The sequence below is a fragment of the Dipteris shenzhenensis genome, chromosome 7 (assembly GCF_047967505.1).
Source record: "Dipteris shenzhenensis isolate YYH24624 ecotype China chromosome 7, Dip_SZ_1.0, whole genome shotgun sequence".
Lineage (NCBI taxonomy): Eukaryota > Viridiplantae > Streptophyta > Polypodiopsida > Gleicheniales > Dipteridaceae > Dipteris > Dipteris shenzhenensis.
In genome coordinates this window covers 48,598,908-48,619,857 of record NC_141602.1, presented here as the reverse complement: position 1 = coordinate 48,619,857, position 20,950 = coordinate 48,598,908, and the positions used below count along the sequence as shown (strand labels likewise).

The 20,950-nt window shown below is 43.5% G+C and overlaps 1 protein-coding gene across 1 annotated transcript; it reads right to left on the bottom strand.

Annotated features, from left to right (window-relative positions):
• Nucleotides 1-16,646: 16,646 nt before the first annotated feature.
• Nucleotides 16,647-20,335, bottom strand: LOC147900438 (uncharacterized). Its single transcript, XM_087376649.1, has 4 exons — nucleotides 19,017-20,335; nucleotides 17,648-18,930; nucleotides 17,108-17,513; nucleotides 16,647-17,024 (listed from the first exon to the last, which is right to left on the bottom strand). Exons 1-4 carry the CDS (start codon nucleotides 20,333-20,335, stop codon nucleotides 16,994-16,996), a joined length of 3,039 nt encoding a protein of 1,012 aa, XP_087232775.1. The 3' UTR covers nucleotides 16,647-16,993.
• Between the last annotated feature and the right edge of the window lie 615 nt (nucleotides 20,336-20,950).

Genomic DNA, 20,950 nt, shown 5'->3' with positions numbered 1-20,950 from the left:
CCAAAGGAGGCATGGGATACTTTGGCAAAAATGTACAGCACAAATATGCAAGCCAGGAAAATGTAGCTCAAGCAGGAGTTGCACAATGTGCAGAGAGGAAATATGAGCATCAATTACTACCACATGAAGGTGAAGAAAATCGGAGATGCACTTGCTTCCATTGGGTCGCCAGTGGAAGATGATGATCTAGTTTCTGTGACCTTGAATGGTCTAGGAAAGGATTATGCACAGTTCCAGACATCCATTGCCGTCCGTGAAAAATTTCCTGATTTTGAGGAGTTGTTTGCTCTTCTAATTTCTGAAGAGCAGAGAAATGGTGGTGCATCTTCTTCAGGAGGAACTTCAAAAGAAACTCTCTTCTACTCAAATGCTGGAAGAGGTAGAGGAGGCCGATCTGGAGGCCATGTTAGAAATCAAAATATGCAGCAAACTCAAGAAAACCAGTCCTTTGGAGGAGGACGTGGTAACTCTAGAGGCAGGGGGAGCCAAAGAGGTTGTGGTGGATGGCAGAGAGGCCAAAATGCAAACAGCAATGTTGAATGCTACTATTGTGGTAAAATGGGTCATATGGCTATATGGCTAAAGACTGCTACAAAAATCAGAATGACATTATGAATGGAAAATTGCAGCAAGGCAATTATGCATCTTCTAGTAGACAGGGTGATGACAGAAATGAGCATCTATTTATGGTGCAACACATGACCAATTCTATGACAAGTGCAAAAGAAAGAAATGATGTGTGGTATGTTGACTCAGGTGTGTCAAACCACATGACAGGTCATGCAGAATGGATGCAGGATGCAAGGAAAAGAGAAAGACTAGGATTTGTGGAGACACAAATCACACAAAACACAATAGTTTATTTTCATTCATTTTGGAGGACTATCCAGGCTGAGTACCTTGACATAAAAAGAGAGATCTGGAGCATACATAGAGATGATTTAAAATGCATAATCTTCATGGGATGCCTCATCTTGTGGAGGCAAAATATCCATGTCAAGGCAAGGTCTTACCACATGGGCAGTGTCTAGTGCCTTATAAGATGGTACTAGGATAGAACAAGTGGATCTGAAAATCATATCCTTCAAGAGAACAATTATCTTGTCATCTCCATAGTTGTGTAGAGAAGCATATCTTAGGTATCTGACCTTCATCTTTTTCTTGTACTTGGAGTCAAATGAAGGTGCCATGAGAGGGTAGATCTCTGGCTTTGTAGTTGCTTCCTTTTTGGCAACCATTGTTTTGGCAATCTTCAACAAGGAAGTCAGGTTGACATTTTCATCCTTTGTAGCATAACAAGACATTGCTTTATGTTTTGGCTTTTCACATATTTTGCATAAGCAAGCCATGAGAGGGTCTAACCCAGGTATTGGGCAGTGTCTTCTCTCTTACAGGGCTTAGAATAACAACTGAAATGCTTCAAAATATAAGCATTTAATGTAGCAAAGTCTTGTGACCAAATTTCAAACAATGATGCTTCTTCTTACATGCTTCATAGAGGTGGCTAAAATGAATACTTTCCAATCAAAATCAGGTCTAGCAATTCAAAACAAAACTGAAGCCACTTGTACTAAAGTTATTGAAAGTTTCCAAAAACTAGAAATGCTAGAGTAGCATTTTATGTAGCATCATCTTCAAAAACTTGTCCAAAACTGTCAAAACCAAAAGGCTGAACTTGGAGGGCTTGTAGCTCACTCTTCAAAGCAAGGAAAAGAGGGCTTTCTGAAGCAAAAGAAAGCTCATATACCAGAGAGGGTCCAGCACAGAGGTTGGATGAAATGGTGTGCACTTTTGCCCAAGGGAGTTGCTACAGGCTGAACCTAAGTTTTGACGATTTCCCTGTTACTGAACCAAATGAGCTGAAAAATGGCTCAAAATCTTCGTCTTGAGGTCGCCCATCTACTCCTAAGAGGGCTCAAGCAATGGCAGAGCAGGCAGGGAGTATTGAGCAATAGAAGGAATGGCAAAAAATGCGCTGTTTGGGGAATGGCAGCCAACAGAGACGTTTTTTCTTCAATTGCTTGCAGGTGGAAGTTCGCCCATACTAGAGGAGTTTCCAGCTCAGAGGGTTTGGGCAATGGTCATCTGTAGGTGGAGAACCAAGCTCTCAAAGATTTTGGGAAGAAGGAGGAAAATGGAGAAGAAGAAGATGAAGAAGAAGATGATGATGTGGCAGAAATGGGCTCAAGGGGGATCAAAGGGCTCTGACACCATGTTGGATAGCTGAAAGGAAAGCAAAGAGTGGACACAAACTCAGAATATTTGCATTACTTGCATTTTTGAATGAAGAAGAGTGAGGTCCTTAAGTAGGCACCTCATACATGCTCACTGACATCACTGATGACTTCAGAGCTCCACAATCATCTCCTCAATCTGCTCCTAGATTCTCTCAATCATCCTATGTGGCTCTTCCACCACCTAACTGTGCTTGTGGGCACCTAACTGTGCCTCTAGCACTCACACATAGAAACCAAGGTGTGCCTGAGGCATACACCTTGAGATATCCCATCAACCATCACGTAAGGAATTCGTGATCTTGCAATTGATTGCTTTTTAGCAAAGTGTTTTGGGGTGCGCTCATGTCGTCCGCTCCTTACCGTTATTGCGGAGGCACTTCACATGGAAGTTTGCATGCAGTTGCACTCACTCCATAGGAGATTTGGGAGGAGATTGCTGTGGTAAGGAGGCACATCCATGGATGTCAAGATGAACTCCATCGGATGTGATCCAATCCCCAACACCCTGCTTACAATAGAGCAAGTGCAGAAATCCCAGTGAAGAACCTCATCCGGTGGTCATGGTAGCGAATTCTACGATTGTTATCTTCCAAGTAGGCATGCATGCACACACGCTCGCAAGGACCTCCTGATCCCTTGACACCAACGATGCGACTGCAACGGCATAACAGTGATCCCGAACATGGAGACATCATTCCACAAGGAGCTGTGGGAGGGGTCGATTGGCATCAGAGTCCTCCTGCTCAGTCAGTTTCACCGCCAAGGCTATGGGTTCAGGTCTCGCTTGATGCAAGCCAGGTGCTGAGTGCATCTTCATCTCCAACTATGATTTTAGCGGCTTCTCCCAATCTCTTCGATCAAGGAAGGCCGTCTGGAGGAGCACCAAATGTTGGAGGCAAAGTGATGGCTACGGCGGGCCAAGTCAAGTATGCCAAGTTTGCGGGGTGAAAGTCGGACGACCCCGATGCACATGTCCGGCAGTTTGAGAAGGTGTATGGGATCAATAATCCGGGACCGATGGCACCGCTCCGATAGGAGGCGGGTTTTGAGTCAACTTTAGCGAGCAAGGCGGCACGATGGTTGGCAGAGTACGTAGTGGACCATTTTGCCACATATGATGAGGCCCGTGATGCATTCTTGAGATGGTTTCATCGAGAAAAAATGATTCCGCAAACACTGGGTAGATTGCACCTCTTGGATCAGGGAGATTAGGATGTGGAAGGTTATGCATCCAAATTCAACTTTCATGCAACGTGTGCCTGTAGGGAACGGCCTGCTCAAGAGGTACTCAATGACTACTTCATTTTAGGGCTATCACACAGGATCTACAAATGGCGTTGGCCACAGTGGATTAGACACAGACAATGCTGGAGGCGGTCATGGCCCAAGCAATGCGAGCAAGGGATTCGCTGCACGGAAGGACATCCAAGAACCACAAATCCACGAAGAGTAAAGCCAAGAAGAAGATGCCAAAATCTAAGAAGTTGGATGATAGTGATGATGACACGGATGTGACCAGCTCAGAAGAAATCTCTGAAGGTACCAATTCGGAGGAATCCGACTCAGAAGTGGAGACTAAGACCCGGAGAGCCTCTAAAGGGGGCAAGAGCACGCCAGTGGCTTCCGGAGAAGGCTCGGTACCTAAAGGCTTGAAGGGTATTTGGTGTACTCACTACCGCAATCCTGGTCACTGCGCAGTCAAGTGTGCTCTTAATGTGAATTGGTGCGCAATTCGCTTGACTAATACACACAACACAGTGGGATGCCACTATAACGGGTGCAGCCAGAGAGTGGTTGGTCAGCAGCAAGATGCGGCTGCATCTTTTGTGCAAGAAGAGTTGCAATAGCAGGCGTTTCAGCCACAACAGTAGTCGTTTGAGCTACAGCATCAACAGTCGTTCCAACAAGGCAGAGGCGGGGGTCGTGGTCAAAATCGACCAAAAACCTGTTTGTTTTGCTTGGGCGAAGACCATTGGCAGAACAAATGCTTGGAGGCTCAGGAATGGGATTGTCTACGCGTGGAGTGGCAAAAGATGTCCAAGAAAATGCCCAGCACTTCGATGGTACACATTGTTGATGATGATCCGTTGGTGTGCCCGGAGATTAGTATAATCATCCATGCTGGTACCAAGCTGCAAGGACTAACTCCCAAGAATGATGACAAGCTGTTGGATTGGCCAGCCCAGGAATACGTCTGACACCAAGTCTGCGAGTTGGTGACAAAGGAGCCACCATTGATGCAACTGGTAGATTCCACAACGACACCCAGTGAAGCACGAAAGGTACAGTTCGTGGAGCCGGTTGTCCAATCAGAGGCGAAGACTCAAGTCAAGTTCAAGCTACACTTACCAGGGAATGAGGCGGTCGAAGCAACTCCATTGTTGGTCGCAAACCAAGCCAAGAGGCGCGCAAGTTCTCCGCAAAGGGAGTCAAGGTTGGAGTGCATTCTGGAGGCACTGATCCAGATTTCATTGGGAAGATTGCTTAACCTGGTTCTGGGCTTCCACTGGCAATTGTTGCATTCCCTGCACACGGAGTCTGAACGAGAAGAGGTGGAGCTATGCCAAGCTAATTCATGTCCAGTTCCGGCAATCCCTCTGTCTGACATGAGAATTCCAGTTATATCTGCAAAGGCACAAGGGCGGACTTTTGCTCAAGTGCTGGTAGATGATGGTTCGGGGGTCAATATTGTCACTTTGAAGACTTGCCAAGAAATGGGATGGATGTCCTGGGAGCCGGTGCCATTCTTAGTCTGCATGGCTGATCAACACCTAGTTCAATCACTTGGAATCCTACGGGCCATTGTTCTAAAGAAGATGGGCATATCATTCGTGGTTTCTTTCATGGTGCTCAACATGGAAGCCGCAACACCAAAGTATAGCGTCCTCTTGGGTAGGCCTTGGTTGCGGCAAGCAAAAGTCAAGCAAAATTTGGAGCAGAGCATCATTTCAGTGCAAAGAGGAAAGAAGAAAGTGAGGGTTACAATGGGAGTGGCGGCACCTTTGGCGGATGTGATATGACCTGTGTTGGCCGAGACGGTGAACATGGCAGACAGATTGGAGGATGATGAGGAGGAAGCCTTTCTCAAAGAAAATCCGGAGTTAGTTCCTATCTTCACCATCGATGTGGAAGGCATTACGGAAAGTTACATGCATCAAAGTCTTCTGGCGGGTGCGACCAGCACAGTTTCGAAGGAGGCGACTAAGCCCCAGCAAATAGTAGCGGATATGGATCTATGAGATCTCCTGCAGTAGGAGAGAGAATTCGAAGAATGGATGAGCTGAGTCACACGAGTTCAGGAAGATTCTCTGGATACAGTTTATCTAGGAGAGGATGGAGCATCTAAACCAGTCAAAATTAGCACATTGTTGACAACTGAATTCCGTAGTGAGTTGATTGCCCTCTTGCGGGATTTTTTCGATGTGTTCGCCTAGGATTATGTGGATATGAAGGGTCTGGATCAAAAATAATTTTACCAGCATCGAGTCAACCTCAAACCACATGTGACGCCAACAAAGATATAGAGGTATTGTATGAATCCGCACGTGGCCAAGCAAGTGAAGAACTAGAGTGCCTACTGTAGGTGGGATTCATCGCAGCGATTGAGAATCCAAAGTGGATTTCCTCGATTGTCATTGTGCCAAAGAAAAATAAGAAATTGCGGATTTGTGTCAAATATCGCAAGTTGAATGCAACCACTATACCTCACCCATTTCCCTTACCGTACATGGATTCTATGCTAGACGAAGTGGCAGGGCATGAGGTGTACTCTTTCTTGGATGGATATAGTAGGTACAACCAAATTCAAATGGCTCCGGAAGACCAGCCCAAAACCACATTCATCACATCATGGCGGGTCTATGTCTGCACAATCATGTGGTTTGGATTGTGGGATGCTCCCTCGACTTTTTAGCGAGCAATGCAGGAGATTTTCAGCTCTAATTTGACAAATTTCATGCGGATTTTCTTGGATGACCTCAGTGTGTTCGGAACATTCACTGAGCACCTGGAGAATTTGTGGAAGTGTTTCCAATGATGCAGGGAAGTCTCCTTCAGTCTGAATCCTATGAGATGTGTGTTCACAGTCCACAGCGGCCAACTCCTGGGGCATGTGATCTCGGTGGAAGGAATTGCTGTGGATCCGAACAAGTGGCAGTAATTATGCAAGCCCTGGCGCTAACAACACCTAAGCAGTGCTTGCGGTTCTTGGGCCAAATTCAATGGCATGGCAAAATCTATAGTTCTTGGCTCACATGGCGATTCCCTTGAATGCATTGGCTCATGTGGAACTGAAGGCATTTGTGTGGACCAAGCGTGCCGGCAACTCAAGATTCATCTTTCCAGAGCACCGGTGCTATTGTCTCCAGATTGGGAGAAGAATTTTCATGTGTTTGTGGATGCCTCGGATAGAGCTATTGGGAGTGTCTTGATGCAAGAAGATGCAAATAAATGGTATCACCCAGTCTACTACACAAGCCGACGGCCCTCAACAGCCAAAAATAATTACTTTGTCACGGAGCGAGAAGGACTGGGCATGATCTATTCCGTCAAGAAATTCCTGCATTATTTGTTGGGTCGACCTTTTATATTCCATGTTGATCATTCCGCATTGTTGTATTTGGTAAAACAGCAAAGTCTTACAAGGTTGATTGGCACGTTGGGTGTTGCTACTGTAGGAATATGATTTTGATGTGATTCATCGACCGTGGTAGATTACCTATCTCGACTGAGTCTGGAGAACTGCCAACGGGAGTAGAGGATGAGTTTCCTGATGCAGAGCTAGCGGTGATTTTTCAAGCGGATCTGATCATGACAGAGGCCGAAGTCATTTTTGAAGGACCATGGTCATGGTATGATGAGATGCTCTCATTCCTATCTACTGGCATCATGCCCAATTACATGAATAGAGACTAGAGGAAACGCTTGGCATTGCGGAGCCGATCCTTTGAAGTAGTCCTGGGCCAGTTGTATCAGTGACACCCGATAGAGGCGTTGCTGCGGTGTGTTCAACCTCATGAGCAGGAGGCAGTGCTAATGGAAGCCCATTGCGGGGTTTCGAGTGGCCATTTTGTGGGCAAAGTCACCACAAATGAAATTTTGCAGGCAGGTTTATGGTTTCCTCCTCATCATCCTCCAATTTGTCTGCCATGTTCATCGTCTGCAAAAAAATTTTGAGGATGGCAGACGGATTGGAGGATGATGAGGTAGAGTTTGGAGCTCATTCTCGAGGAGAATATAAGCTGAGTGGGTGCCCGGATGCGCAGATGAGGGATCTCTATCGGTGGATACTCGAGTCTGTGAAGGAGCTGATTCATGTAGAAGCTTTACGGGTGGTGACAGCAGTAGAGAAGAAGCAGATGGTGAATTCAAAGCTTGGGCAGATTCTGGAGATACTGTTCCCCCTGCATCTGGAGTTTATGGCACCTCAACAAACTACTGCTTGGGTACTCTTGTTCTCTGAGGGGCTTGCTGCAATAGAGTCTCTTTCTTATAAGAGGCGTGTTGTTTCAGTTGTTGAGACTTATGAGGAGTTGGCAAAGGTGGAAAGTATTTGTTGCACGTATGCTTACAGTAATCATGAAATTCGACAATGGGCTAGCTTGCAAGAACCAATATTGGTAGTAGAGGGGGTACCAAAAGAAGATGATACAACTGAAGGTGGAGGACATAAAGAAATTGATACCATACCAGAACAAAAAGAGCTTCAACCCTTCAATGAAGAGCAGCGTGAGCATTTACAAAAACATGCTTCAAAGTTTTGGGAAACAGAAGAGGAAGCAACAGGTCCTTGAAATTGTCCTTTTATATGGTGTTCATGTTTTCCATATGTTATCTTGCTATATTCTTCATATGTTGTATTAATTTTGTTGCAAAGATCTTTCAATATTACTTGGAAATTTCTTCTATCTCATTGCCATAATTCAAGCATTCATATGTATTCTTGAATATGTTTAATTTTCTATATTTCATGAGAAGAGGAATGCAAACCAGCAAGAACAGTGTTCATTGATGTTTCGCCTTATACGGGTTGTGTTAATCTAGCAGAAATTTGCATTTTCCCTACAAAATTTGATATGGATTGTGGTGATTCTATTTTGCTTCATGAGTTATTTCCGTACCTACAAATGCTAGATGATGCAGTAGATGTGCGCACTGCTATCTCTTCTAACAGATTTGGGTCAAGCTCTGATTGTCGAAGGGCATGATATGTTCTATTATTTTCAACCAGTGATCCTTGAATTCAAATCAAAAAACAAAGAAGTGCTCGAAAGGATGAATGTCCAATCTCATGTCTACTCGTAGCTCAAAAAAAGACACAGAGAAAGGAATTGCTTCACCTATAACCAAAACTAGAGTGAGAGGGACTTGTCCTACTACAAGAAGTATGGTGCATGCTCAACATGTTACATTGAATGAAGAGGAAGAATGCATGCTAGAAAAAATTGCCAAAATGGGGCTATTGAAAGATAGTGAGACAAAACGCTTTGCTATGGTTCTGGGATGCAAGGAAAGGGGAATCGCTGCCGATGCTGCAAGGGCATTCTTAGCCAACTTGATTAGCTACATTTTGATTTATATTTGGACACTATTTGGTTAGATTCGATTTGCAAAACATTATGTTTCAATTTGTGTCATGAAAGAATTAATAGACATTGAGTTAGTACCTTGTGTCTATTCTTTGTGATGTGAGTTTGTATTCCTTCACTAAAAGAATGATTCTTTGATTTTAAACATATGATAGGTGTTGCAGATTGTCCTGAAAAGTTGAAGAGCTGTCTTATTACAAATTTTGACCCTGCATCCAATGGTTTATGGAAACATGAATTGCCCATACCCATTGATCACGTGTTTGAAATGAATTGCATCCATTATGACGTAAAGAAATCAACAATACATGGGGTAGGATATGGTCTTTTTGTACATACGAGCATCAAGAAGAAACAAGATTTGATGGTATATAATGGTCCAAAGTATGATTATGATACTTGGAGATCTCTCCTCAAGTTTTTCCCAAGGATGAAGACTTATGGACTGTTTGAAGATCCATTCATTGAGCCATTGACATATGTGAAATGTATTGTGGGAGATGTATTGTATGGAAACATTGCTGGATATATAAATAGCTCAATGTATTATAAAGAAAGAACAAATGTTATATTTGTATACATCCCTAAGCTACCACCTTGGGCTCAAAAGTCACAAGGAGACCTGAGTGCCCATGGTTACATTACTGTGCAAACCATAAAGGATATCTCCTTCGGAGATGAGTTACTTTGTGTGAGTATGAATACTAGTATGGAATTATTAATGATTGTGTTAAACGATGTGGTGCAAAATTTAGTTGCAAAATTGGCTATGTATCAATGGTTTTGATTATATTTAGCCCAAGAAAGCAATTTAAAAAAAGGGTTTTATCAAGACCATGTCTCTGAGTTTCATGAGCTCTATTGTGATGGAACGGTGTTTTTGAACACCACATTTATATGATGGATGTCAAAGCTCTACAACAATCCTATTGCATATGTCAATACTGCAATTTATCAACATAGAAACATATGCATTTGGCATTAATTTGATACATCTAATATACCAAATAAAAACTAACAGTTGTTGCAAGTTTAATTTTGTTTTTGAACACCACATTTATATGATGAATGTCAAAGCTCTATAACAATCCTATTGCATATATCGATACTGCAATTTAATTTACTCCAATGAATCTTCCTAACGAAACATCTATAAATTGGCTTTTGTTTGTGGTTTCGATGCATATGAAACAACAAACATCTTTCTTTCACTAGCAAATCAACAAATGTTTTGGCCATGGGGCCATGTTCACATCTATTAAGGCCTTTTGCTATAGCAACATAAGGAAGCTTGTTGCTTGGGTTCTAGGAATTCGCAAAGTATTGTGCATGGTCTAGTCTCCCCCAACCTAATTGAAACTTGGGTCCTCAATGGAGCTACTGTTTCAATAAAAAACATCAAAATTTCCTTTTGAAGTGACTATATTTTATTTCGTGGGAATTGGGATTTTCCCAAATTCTCTAATATAGTGTTTAATGTCCAGCTACAATTTTGTTCCCAGTTGCTCGCTCGGCTGGCCTCACAATATGGTGCGGGGGGTGATTCTGCGAGAGTGACTAGTTTAGAGGCAAAAGTCACGCAGTTGCAGATGGAAAATGAGACTTTGCGAAGTCAGCAGGCGCGAGTGCAGCAATTGGAGGACAAGGTGGTAGTTCCTGAAGCCCAGGTACAATTAGTGGAAGCGCACTTGGAGGCCACTCAGTAGTTGCATTCGGAGTATGTTTCAGGCATTGAGCATGAGTTGTTATGCTGACATACTACCGATGCAATGGGGCTGAGTACTTATGGGCCTTTTCGGGGAATGTTAGTGTCAACATGGAGCAGATGGGCTCGCTCTTGGAGGCTCTTTAAGGAGATGTGCGGGCGGAATGGGACAGACAGATTGCACGATGGAGTGCAGCTGTCGTTCCGCAAATGTGTCGGCGGGAGCTGGTTCCGCACCAACGCCAACCCGGAATGAATGGAGATGCATGGCTGGTGCGGGTTCCAACCTGCAAAAGGGTACGCAAGTACAGACGGGTTCTAAACCAAGGGGGTCTAGTACATCTTCCGGTGGTGATGGTGGTGCAGATAAGAGGAAAGGAGTTGTCGCGGAGTCGGTGTAGATTGCAGGGGATTGGCAAGCAAAGTATGAAGAGTTGGCGGATGGAATTGTGGAAGCCATTGTTCGCAACAACAAAAGAGTGGATGTGCTGAAGCGGCAGAGGCATTCCCTATGTCTGTGGTTGGAATTGTGCGCCCACTCCTTTAGTCTGTCATTGCCTCCTCGTCCTCCTTGGTGGAAAGAAGCGGATAAGTTTTTGGATAATTTTTATAATAAGCACATGCCTTTCCCTGGATTGCTAGATCCTCCTTCTTATGAACCGATGGTAATTCAGAGACCAGCGATGGCACAGGAACAATGGCAGCAGCAGTTGCCACCGGGTGCTTGGATAGATGAGGTGCTGCCCACAGAGTAGTGGCTTGAACAGCAAGTGGTGGATAGGTCCAAGCCGCATCCTTTGCAGTGGCTGATGAATCTGGAGCAAGATCGCAGGATAAAAATGTGGTTGTGGAAGAGGCAGCTAGAGACTACTGCTGTTGGTTCGAGTGGAGCGACGATGCACTTGCAAACAGAGTTACTTGAAAGCGGTGATGCGAGACTGAGCAAGGTGGGTGTCATTGATGCACCTGTTCAATATATTTCGAGTTCGGATGAAGAGTAGAACTACAATGATGGCTGTTGGATGGCCTCGCAGAATAACGATAGGAGATTTATGAAATGCGGGTTGCTTTTGGACAGGCAAGATCGAAGATGTATGAAATGTAGGGATGCTTTTGGATAGGCAGGAGAAACAAAAAAGGACATTCAAATAGGCATTTTGACTATTGGCAATGGATGTTTTTTTTGAGTGTTTTCGGAATGAGATGCTTTGTAAGACGTGTACTAAGTGAAGGGTGAGAATTAACTTAGCGCACCTAGTTCTCTGTCGAGGCTATGCCTAAAATAATTGTTGTGCATACACTATACACTATGTAGGCATCTGACTTCAGTTCCGGGGATGTGCATGTGTGGTTCGCGCAGTCCACCGTGAGTGCCATGTGTTATTGCATAACCATGCTAGTTAGCAGTTAGCCGCAAGGGTTGGCAGTTCAGATCTCCAAGTGGTTGAGTCTTCAACGGCCACTTCCCTAACCGTTAAATGGTTCTGTGCACACACTATTACTAGCATTCCGATGTTGTTTTGTACACAGTTGTTGTGCGAGCTATTGCTCCGGAATGCAGTGATATTTGGTGTTTTGTCTCTATTGCATTATTTGTATTCCGTTCTCATGGATGTTACGCATGTCGTTTATCTTTGTTTCCCATAGCGTCTGCGTGTATTTATGATGCTACACATGGCTATGTGCGCTTTAATTAATTATTGCAGGTACCAAGAGGAGTTGAAGACCCGAGAAATATGAAGTCCAACAAGCGAACAGGAGTTGTTTGAGTGACCCAGTGCTACAAAGACCTCTGAATTTTCCCTTTGAGGCATGTAGCTAGAATCTAGTTAGGATCTAGTTAGAATGATGACAAGTGGCTCTTGCCAAATAAATGAGCTTGAGAGCTCCTTTGTAAAAGGATTCACGTATGGATTTTGTAAGTAGCTAAAACTCTGAACTTTTGTACTCATAATTTATATTTGATAATAAAGCTTTTGGGGGGGGTCCATCCCGACCTGTTGCCCTGGGCCCTAGTGCTATGTGTGAGATAGAGTGAGAGAGAGTGTGTGATTTCTTAGCAATAGTTTTGCTCAGCTATAGCAAGAAAAAGAATTCAGTAATGTTGATTTTACGGTCTAATTGGAGTGAGGTTTCTTATGTATCAGAGCTCAAGGCATGCTCTCTTTCTGAAAAGAGAATGGTCCACTGGGGATGCACATATGCAAAAGGAAATTGCACAAAGTAGACTTAAGGCATAAACTCACATTTCTCTTAAGCATCAATTGTTATGTGCCTCTTTTCTGGCTGCTACAAAAGCACTAGGAATGTATTTGATTCCCCCTTTCTGCACATAAGCATGCATTTATTTACTTTTGTAGATCTTTGATTTACTGATGCTTTTTGTTGTTTTTGGACAGGTCAAAAGTTTGCCTTGACAAGTGAAAATTGACAGGTGTAACCATCCTTTTTTTTGGGGGTAACTGGTTGCCAATGCAATTGAACTAGATTGGGGTCTGGTTAACTGGACCAATTTTGTCTGATTAGCTGTAATTGGTTGGTTAGCTTTAACGAAAGTTAACCAATTGTGGTCAAACTAGACGCGAGCAATTAGCCTAATTGGTCATGGTCTAGTTAGCCTACTTAGTGAAGCTAATGTTCCTCACTCCTGGCAAAGTGCCAGCATACTTCAATGCAATCCCCAACTCCTTGTGTAGACGGGGGGGGGCAATGCAATCGTTGGAGAACAATTCTTATAGGGAATTTGACATTGCATGTCACAAACACTAGCACAATCCGAATGAGCTAATACAAGTATGTGCTCTAAGTGGAACATCTTTCCATTTGTGTTTTCCCACTATGCAAGACCGAATATGGCCGATTGTGATCAACGATGTAGTTATTCTGCTGATGCCTTTGTTCTCTTCGATGGAGTATCAGATATATTCCTTGCAAAAATTGACCATAACATCTTTGAATTTGATTGGAAGGATGGTGAAAATCTTATGTAAGATTTCCTTTCCATTACATCTTGGAATATGCCCTATAATGAAGGATTGTAGAATGCTTGTTAGAGTCCTCTTGGTGTCTCTCCAAACTAGAATGCTCGTCACTGCACCTCTCATTGCACCCTCACCTCACTATGTATGATAAGAGATTGCATCAAATGCTTGGACGTGACCTAGATCCCCCTCCATCTATTGATATATCATCTCTTGATATATGATTTATTGATAGATAATCTATTTATAGATCATCTCTTTGCTGAACGTTGATCCTAAGAATCTAACTACATGAGGTCCCTCCTAGCCTTGCATCTACTACTAGCACTTTAGGTCAATGTGACAACAAGATCCACGTCTCATAGACATCGTTAACTATGCCTGAAAGCCACACATATAATGAAAGGCACAACATAAAAGCCTAGACAATTTAAATGTAAATGGGTAGGGAGAGAGAGAGAGAGAGAGAGAGAGAGAGAGAGAGAGAGAGAGAGAGAGAGAGAGAAGGGGGGGGGGAGGGGGGAGATAAAGGAGAGGGAGAAAAACAAGGAATGGAGGAGGGAGAGGGTGTTGAAATAGTGAGCTGACCACATGATCGCCCACCTAGGGAGTGCCCTACAACCATTAACATGATAGATTGGTGGGATGTAGCATGGTTGATGGTAGCCCTAAACCTGAAACCTCACTCCAATTAGAACATAAAATCAACGTGCCAAATTCTTTTTCTTGCTAGTTTAGCAAAACTATTGCTGAGAAATCACACACTCTCTCTCACTCTCTTTCTCACACAGCACTAGGGCCCAGGACAACATGTCGGGTTGGACCCCCCCGAAGGCTTTATTATCAAACGAAAATTATGAGTACAAAAGTTCAGCATTTCAGTTGCTTACAAAATCCATACGTGAATCCTTTTACAAAGGATCTCTCAAGTTCATTTATTTGGTAATAGCCACTTGTCATCATTCTAAATAGATCTTAGCTAGATTCTAGTTACATGCCTCAAAGGGCAAATTCTGGGGTCTTCATAGCACTGGGTCGTGCGAACAACTCTTGGTCGCTTACTGAGCTTCATATTGCTTGGGCCTTCAACCCCTCTTGGTACCTGCAACAATTAATTAAAGCGCACATAGCCATGGCACCCAACTATTAATCGTTAACACTTTTGCATGCAAATAAATTCTAGACTAATCTTAGTCTCTGTGGGCGTCCCCACCAAGCGAAACCTGTGCACATAAAATAACTAACTCTGCGGTTGACCAAAGCCAACCCTTCCGGTCATAATATTAAGGACTTTGACTGAGGGTCAAGGTGCCTTTAATGCCAAAACTCTCTAACCCGAGTTGATAATAATCTAGGTTGACCGGAGTCAACTTGCTTTGGCCAAAGCCAAGTCTTGTTGACCAAAGTAAACTCTTTCTAACCATAGTCCGAGGTGCTTTGGTTAACCACAGTTAACCTTGTTGGCATAAGCCGAGTCTTCCTAATCATGGTTAAGTATACTCAACCAAGGTTAAGTATCTTTGACCAATAAACATAATTAAATAACTGTAAGCCTCATTAATTATGATCAAATAAATGGTCAACTAGAACTTTGACTTTGGGATATTTACAACTTGGTGACATCCCCTCAGCATCTATTCAGTTGACCTCAACTGAAAAGCTTCCTTGTAAATATCCAAAAGCTATGGATGATCAGGCAACATGTCTTCATCCATCCACTTGGCATCCAATGCCGAATAGTTTTTGAATTTTACAAGGTACTTGTTAAATTCCTTGCCCTCAGGGCCTTTGTGTACAATGGGGCATGGGAAAACCTTTTATGTTTGTCTACTAGGGTTACAAAGAAATGATGGGGAGTAGCTCCATACAACTCGATATCTAACAAGTCACACTATACGTCAATCCAAACCGCATCCTCTTCACTAGGTAAACAAAAGGGCACCTTCTTGTCCTTTGAAACCTAGCCGATTTGTATAGCAGCATAAGTAGGCCAGGTGCCTTCCGCCTGTCAATTGGACCATCCATCTATAACCGTGATACCTCCCTCGAACCTCAATGCTCGTGAAATGCCCGAGGGGAGAAGTGATCCATCCATTGGACCAGCCCTTAGATGCAGAGAATCCATCTGTAAGGTGCAGAGAATCCATCCATTGGACCATCCATCTGTAAGAGCATCTTTAAGGTGCAGAGAATCCATCCATTGGACCTATCCTCATATGGAAGCTCGTAGATGGGGAGCTGACATCTAATCCCAACATCACATGCTACATATGAAGAAGTAAATCATAGGCTTCCTTCAAAATTACGCATATAGCCTTATGCTAACCCGAAGCCGTTAGAGTTTATTTAAAGAAAGCGGGTGTGTATAAGAGCTTGAGAAAAAATGGAGACATAAGGGAAGGGAGCCATAGTAAATTGCTAAAAATATCTGTATAAGCTACGATGGGCATGTTTTATTATACTCACAAGGATCATGTACAAGGGGTTTTCTTGAGGTTTATGCATGTAGGTGACATCCTCCCCCTTCTTCAGAGTGAATCTCCTGAGAAGCAATTGGAGACAGAATCCCCATGCCCAAGTCATGTCACTTATCCAAATTCTCAAAGCTTCAATATTCCCATTGTAGACCGATTGGTCCACCAGTCAATCTCTCCAAAAATGATTTTTGAGAGTTGATCTCTAAGTTTTCTCTCTTGCTCGATGCGTCTAGCTACAAACTAATCAAATGAGTAGTAATATGATAACACCCAAAGTCTTAGATAAATATGCAATGTCTATTGGTTTGTGGACAATTATAGAAGCATTTGACCAAGGTGAGGTGAAAATCTCTTCCAATAATTGTCTAATTTATTGAGTGTATAAGAATGGCCTCATCCACATGATATTATTACCCACATGTGTTGGCCGCTCACCAAATCGTAATGGTTCTTGAAAGTACAAGAAAGCGCGAGCATCCATGAGGTATCGATTACCCACGTATTGGCCACTCACCATAATGTAGCAACATTGCTGACTATGAGTATAGTCTCAATCTTGTGACCATTGTGTTATCCAAAGTCCCTATTTTCCACATGGACTATTGGCAGTCATTGTTGACACTTAGATGTAGACATTTACTTCATCGTTTTATCATCCTATGACAAGCTTGTGGTTAATAATAGAACTGACTTGGCCCACACCATTCAAGATCTTTCACATGAGCGGGCAACAAATTGCATGTTATTTACATAAGAGTCAGCAAGTACTTACAACCTTTTTCCAAGATCATGCTTCTTAGGTAACTATCAGATACTCATGCAAATAAATACACTCGCTTGACTTGCAGTCTACTGGTAATGGTACCGAGCTTATGTATTCTTCATGTCTAAATTCTCACTACATACATTATGCATATGATGTTGGGCCCTTATTCTTAATGTATGTAGGTGCCATCAACGCCTTAGTTACTGCCTCAATAGGCACAACTGACTCCTTTGCATCTAGCTAGGTTGAGAATGAATGTTCTTGTACATTCCTGCAGGCAGACATCACATCGATTAATGATCAGATATGCAAAAGACTTGGGGATAAACACATTTTGAAATCAAACAACAATACCTTTGATGCTGATCTGAACTTATTGCCCTCGTGCTGCCAGCGGTAGCAAGGCTTTCTAATGCAGGATAGTTGAGAATAGCATTGCCAATTCCCGTTTCTATTTTAAGTAGCTCTGTGAGAACTTGTTTCATTGTAGGACGGCTGCTTGGATTCTCCTTGGTACAAGCCAAAGCCAGGCCCATGAGTCTGATGATATGGACAGGATTATTGATTCCAAATCCTTGAAGAGCTTCATCCAAGACTTCGATTTCTTTGTCCGGGAAATATGAACGCACCCATTGAGATAAAGTCATCCCCATGCCAAAATTTTCGTCTGTGGGCCTTCTTGTAGTAAACATCTCCAACAATACAACACCATAACTGAAAACATCCACCTTCACAGAAACCTGGGTAGAGTATGCATACTCTGTAAATGAAACAAAGAATGCACATACAATGTCCTGTGAGATAGAAACATAGGATTGTTTTGCATGTTGAAATTATGTTAAATCCCGATCTTGCGGGGCTCTGGAAGAGTAGAACTGAATGCAAGAGCTTTACCTGGTGCTAGATAGCCGATGGAACCTTTGAATGTGGAAGATAGCTGGAGAGAGGTTTCACCACTGGAAAGATCGGTGAATAGCCTCGCAGTGCCAAAATCTGTGAGGCGTGCTTCAAAGTCGGAATCAAAGAGGATGTTGCTGGGCTTCAAGTCACCGTGCACCACAGGCAGACCGTAGTCATGGTGCAGATAAACCAAGACCTGAGCAATAGCAATTGCTGCCTTCAAACGTGTTTCCCAGCTCAATCGGCAGGTTCCAGCTTCATACAAGTGTCGCTCCAAACTCCCATTGCTCACAAATTCCAACACCAAGGCCTTCACCTCCGAAGTAGAGACGTAACTCAAGATTTTGACCAGATTTCTGTGCCGTAGTCTTCCAAGTATCCGCAGCTCCCTTACGAATATATCGTAAGATCGTGCGTCTTTGAGTATTTTCACAGCAATGACCCTGTTATCTGGCAACACGCCCTTGTAAACAACGCTGAATCCACCCGCACCAAGGATATTTTTTTGATCGTAGGCTTCTGTGGCTGTCCACATATCTTGAGCTGTAAACCTTTCTTGCCTTCGGCGCAAGGTTGGACATAGCACATTAGAGGATCTTGAACTGTTACGATGGATGAAGTACCAAAGTAATCCCCCCAACAATAGCAACGCTGAAGCAGTAGCTGTAACAATGATAACGAGCTTGTGGTGGCCTGCAATGGCTACCTCGCAGACTTTATGAAGGATCGGCCCACAAAGGCCCGGGTTGCCCAAAAATGATGTAGCATTGAGATGCATAAACAGGCCAACATTTGGAATTTCACCTGTGAAGGCATTCAATGAGACATTGAGATATGTGAGGGCAGGCATGCGTCCAAGGACAGAAGGCAAGCTGCCTGTGAGGTTGTTCAAGGATACGTCAAGCTGTGCGAGGGAATTTAAAGCAGCGAGTTGTGGCGGTAGAGATCCAGATAGCATATTTCTAGAAAGATTCAACAGCATTAGACTCTTGAGACTGCCGATGGTCCGTGGTATTTCTCCTGTCAAAGTGTTGCTGGAAAGGTCGAGGAAAGAAAGCTCCAGGCAACCGCCCATGCTTGCTGGGATTGTACCGGATAACAAGTTGTGAGACAAATCGATAGCTCCCACCAAGAACAATCCGCCTAATCCTGAAGGTATGGATCCGGATAAAGCATTCCGAGATAAGTTGAGCGCCAATCCCAAAGAGACTAATACTGAGAAGTTTGAGGGGATACTTCCTGTGAGGGAGTTGGAAGAGAGATCCAAATCTATGAGTCTGAAGCACCAGCTCAGAGTTTCGGGAATGAGACCCGTGAGCATATTGTGTTGCAGATATAAGTTTCGGGAACGGCTGCACTCAACCTGTTGTAAGAAAAGTCGAGGAAGAATAGCTGACTGCAATTGGAGATCTCCGGCGGTATAGTCCCGGAGAGGTTATTCTTCTCCAAATGTATGCGTCGAAGAGATCCTAGTTTGCCGAGCTCGGAGGGAATTGCACCACTTAGCTCATTTGAATCAAGGCCGAGATCAGCGAGGGAGGTGCAGTTGCCAAGGCTGGAGGGAATGCCACCCGTGAGGTTGTTACCACTCAAATAGCAGATTGCAAGGCGATGGAGCATCCCGAATTCCGACGGTATCGATCCCATCACCTCGTTTGAAGAAAAGTCTAGCGCTGTGAGAGCGCTGCAATTCCCAAGGCTCGGGGGGATGAGGCTCGTGAGCTGGTTTCCCCAGAGAAGCAGAGTCTGAAGCTTGGTGAGCATTCCAAACTCCGATGGGATTACCCCGATTAGTTGGTTGCTATTAAGGTCAAGAATTGTGAGGGTGGTGCAGTTGCCTAAGCTGGAGGGGATGAGGCCCGTGAGCTGGTTTCCGCAGAGACGCTGAGTCTGAAGGTTGGTGAGCATTCCAAACTCCGATGGGATTACCCCGGTTAGTTGGTTGCTATTAAGGTCAAGAATTGTGAGGGTGGTGCAGTTGCCTAAGCTGGAGGGGATGAGGCCCGTGAGCTGGTTTTCCCAAAGAAGCAGAGTCTGAAGGTTGGTGAGCATTCCAAACTCCGATGGGATTACCCCGGTTAGTTGGTTGCTAGCAAGGTCGAGAGCAACAAGGTTCGTGCAGTTGGATAAGCTTTTGGGAATGGAACCGGTAAGGTTGTTCTTAGCTATGGCCAAAATCCGAAGATTCGCAAGTATCCCAAATTCAGATGGGATGTGACCGGTGAAGTTGTTTGTATGGATTTGGACATCCGTGAGGGCGGTGCAGTTGCCAAGAGTGGTGGGAATGCCACCCACAAGATGATTGTTGCAGAGATACAAAATGTGGAGATTTTGTAAGAATCCAAATTCATGAGGAACAGATCCAGAAAGACGATTTTGAGACAAATCCAAAGAGGAGAGATGTGAGAGTCCACCTAAAGCTGGTGTGATCCAACCTTCCAAATTGCTAGATGTCAAGTTTAGCTCACTTACCTGGGCTACTTGCATAGAACTGTAGTGTGGCTTAGGCTCAACCACACACTTGACTCCCTTCCAATTGCAAAACACAGATTTGTTGCCAACATTCCAACCTCCTAACACCCCCAAAGGATCATGGGTGATGCCCCTCTTGAATGCCAACAAAAGCTCCACATCTTCATCATTTCCCGTACTTGCTGAGCTGCACCCCGCAAATTTTGCCATGAGGATGCTCAATATGATGGCAATTTTGAGAAGGTGAAGCCAAACCATTTTGATGTGTTGTCCACAATAATTCCCACAAGGATTGTTTCCACACCAAAGCTGGAGTGAATCCAACAAGACAAACAAGATATGAATATCTCCTAATGTGCCACAATCCTTATATCTCTCAATATGCCTTAGGGAGCACACCATCTACTCATATATATAAGTGTTCACAATAGAAAATAATTTCTTATGATATTTATGTATGGAATTTTGAAAACACATAAGCCTAGGCTTAACAATAATTTCAAGGCTACTACCTTTAAAAAAGGATGTCATTTCATCATGGCCTTAAAATCAAGATATTTGTGAACTTTTCAAACCTGAAGATATCCTCTATTAGATTTTAAATATGGCCCTCCGTTTCTATTTTTAAAAAGCATTTGCACCCTTGAGAAAGTGTAAGATCGAAAAATCAAGAGTATATCATATATCTAGTTCGCGCAACATTAATCTCACATGATGACAACTTAAAATACAAATGATAAGAGGTCACGACTTGACATAATCTTTGACGACTTTCATGAGAGAGCATGGCTTGACTTAATGTTTCAATGCTATCATGATAGAGCA

Bases quoted from the DNA above. Each gene is read 5' to 3' on its own strand.
- LOC147900438 (XM_087376649.1), bottom strand. From the start codon at position 20,335: ATGGCAAAATTTGCGGGGTGCAGCTCAGCAAGTACGGGAAATGATGAA. The intron at 18,931-19,016 runs GTTGAGTGCAGC...CTGGTGCTTCAG, and splicing joins CTCGACTTTTCTTACAACAG to ACTCATAGATTTGGATCTCT. The intron at 17,514-17,647 runs GTAAAGCTCTTG...TTTCATTTACAG, and splicing joins CATCGGCTATCTAGCACCAG to AGTATGCATACTCTACCCAG.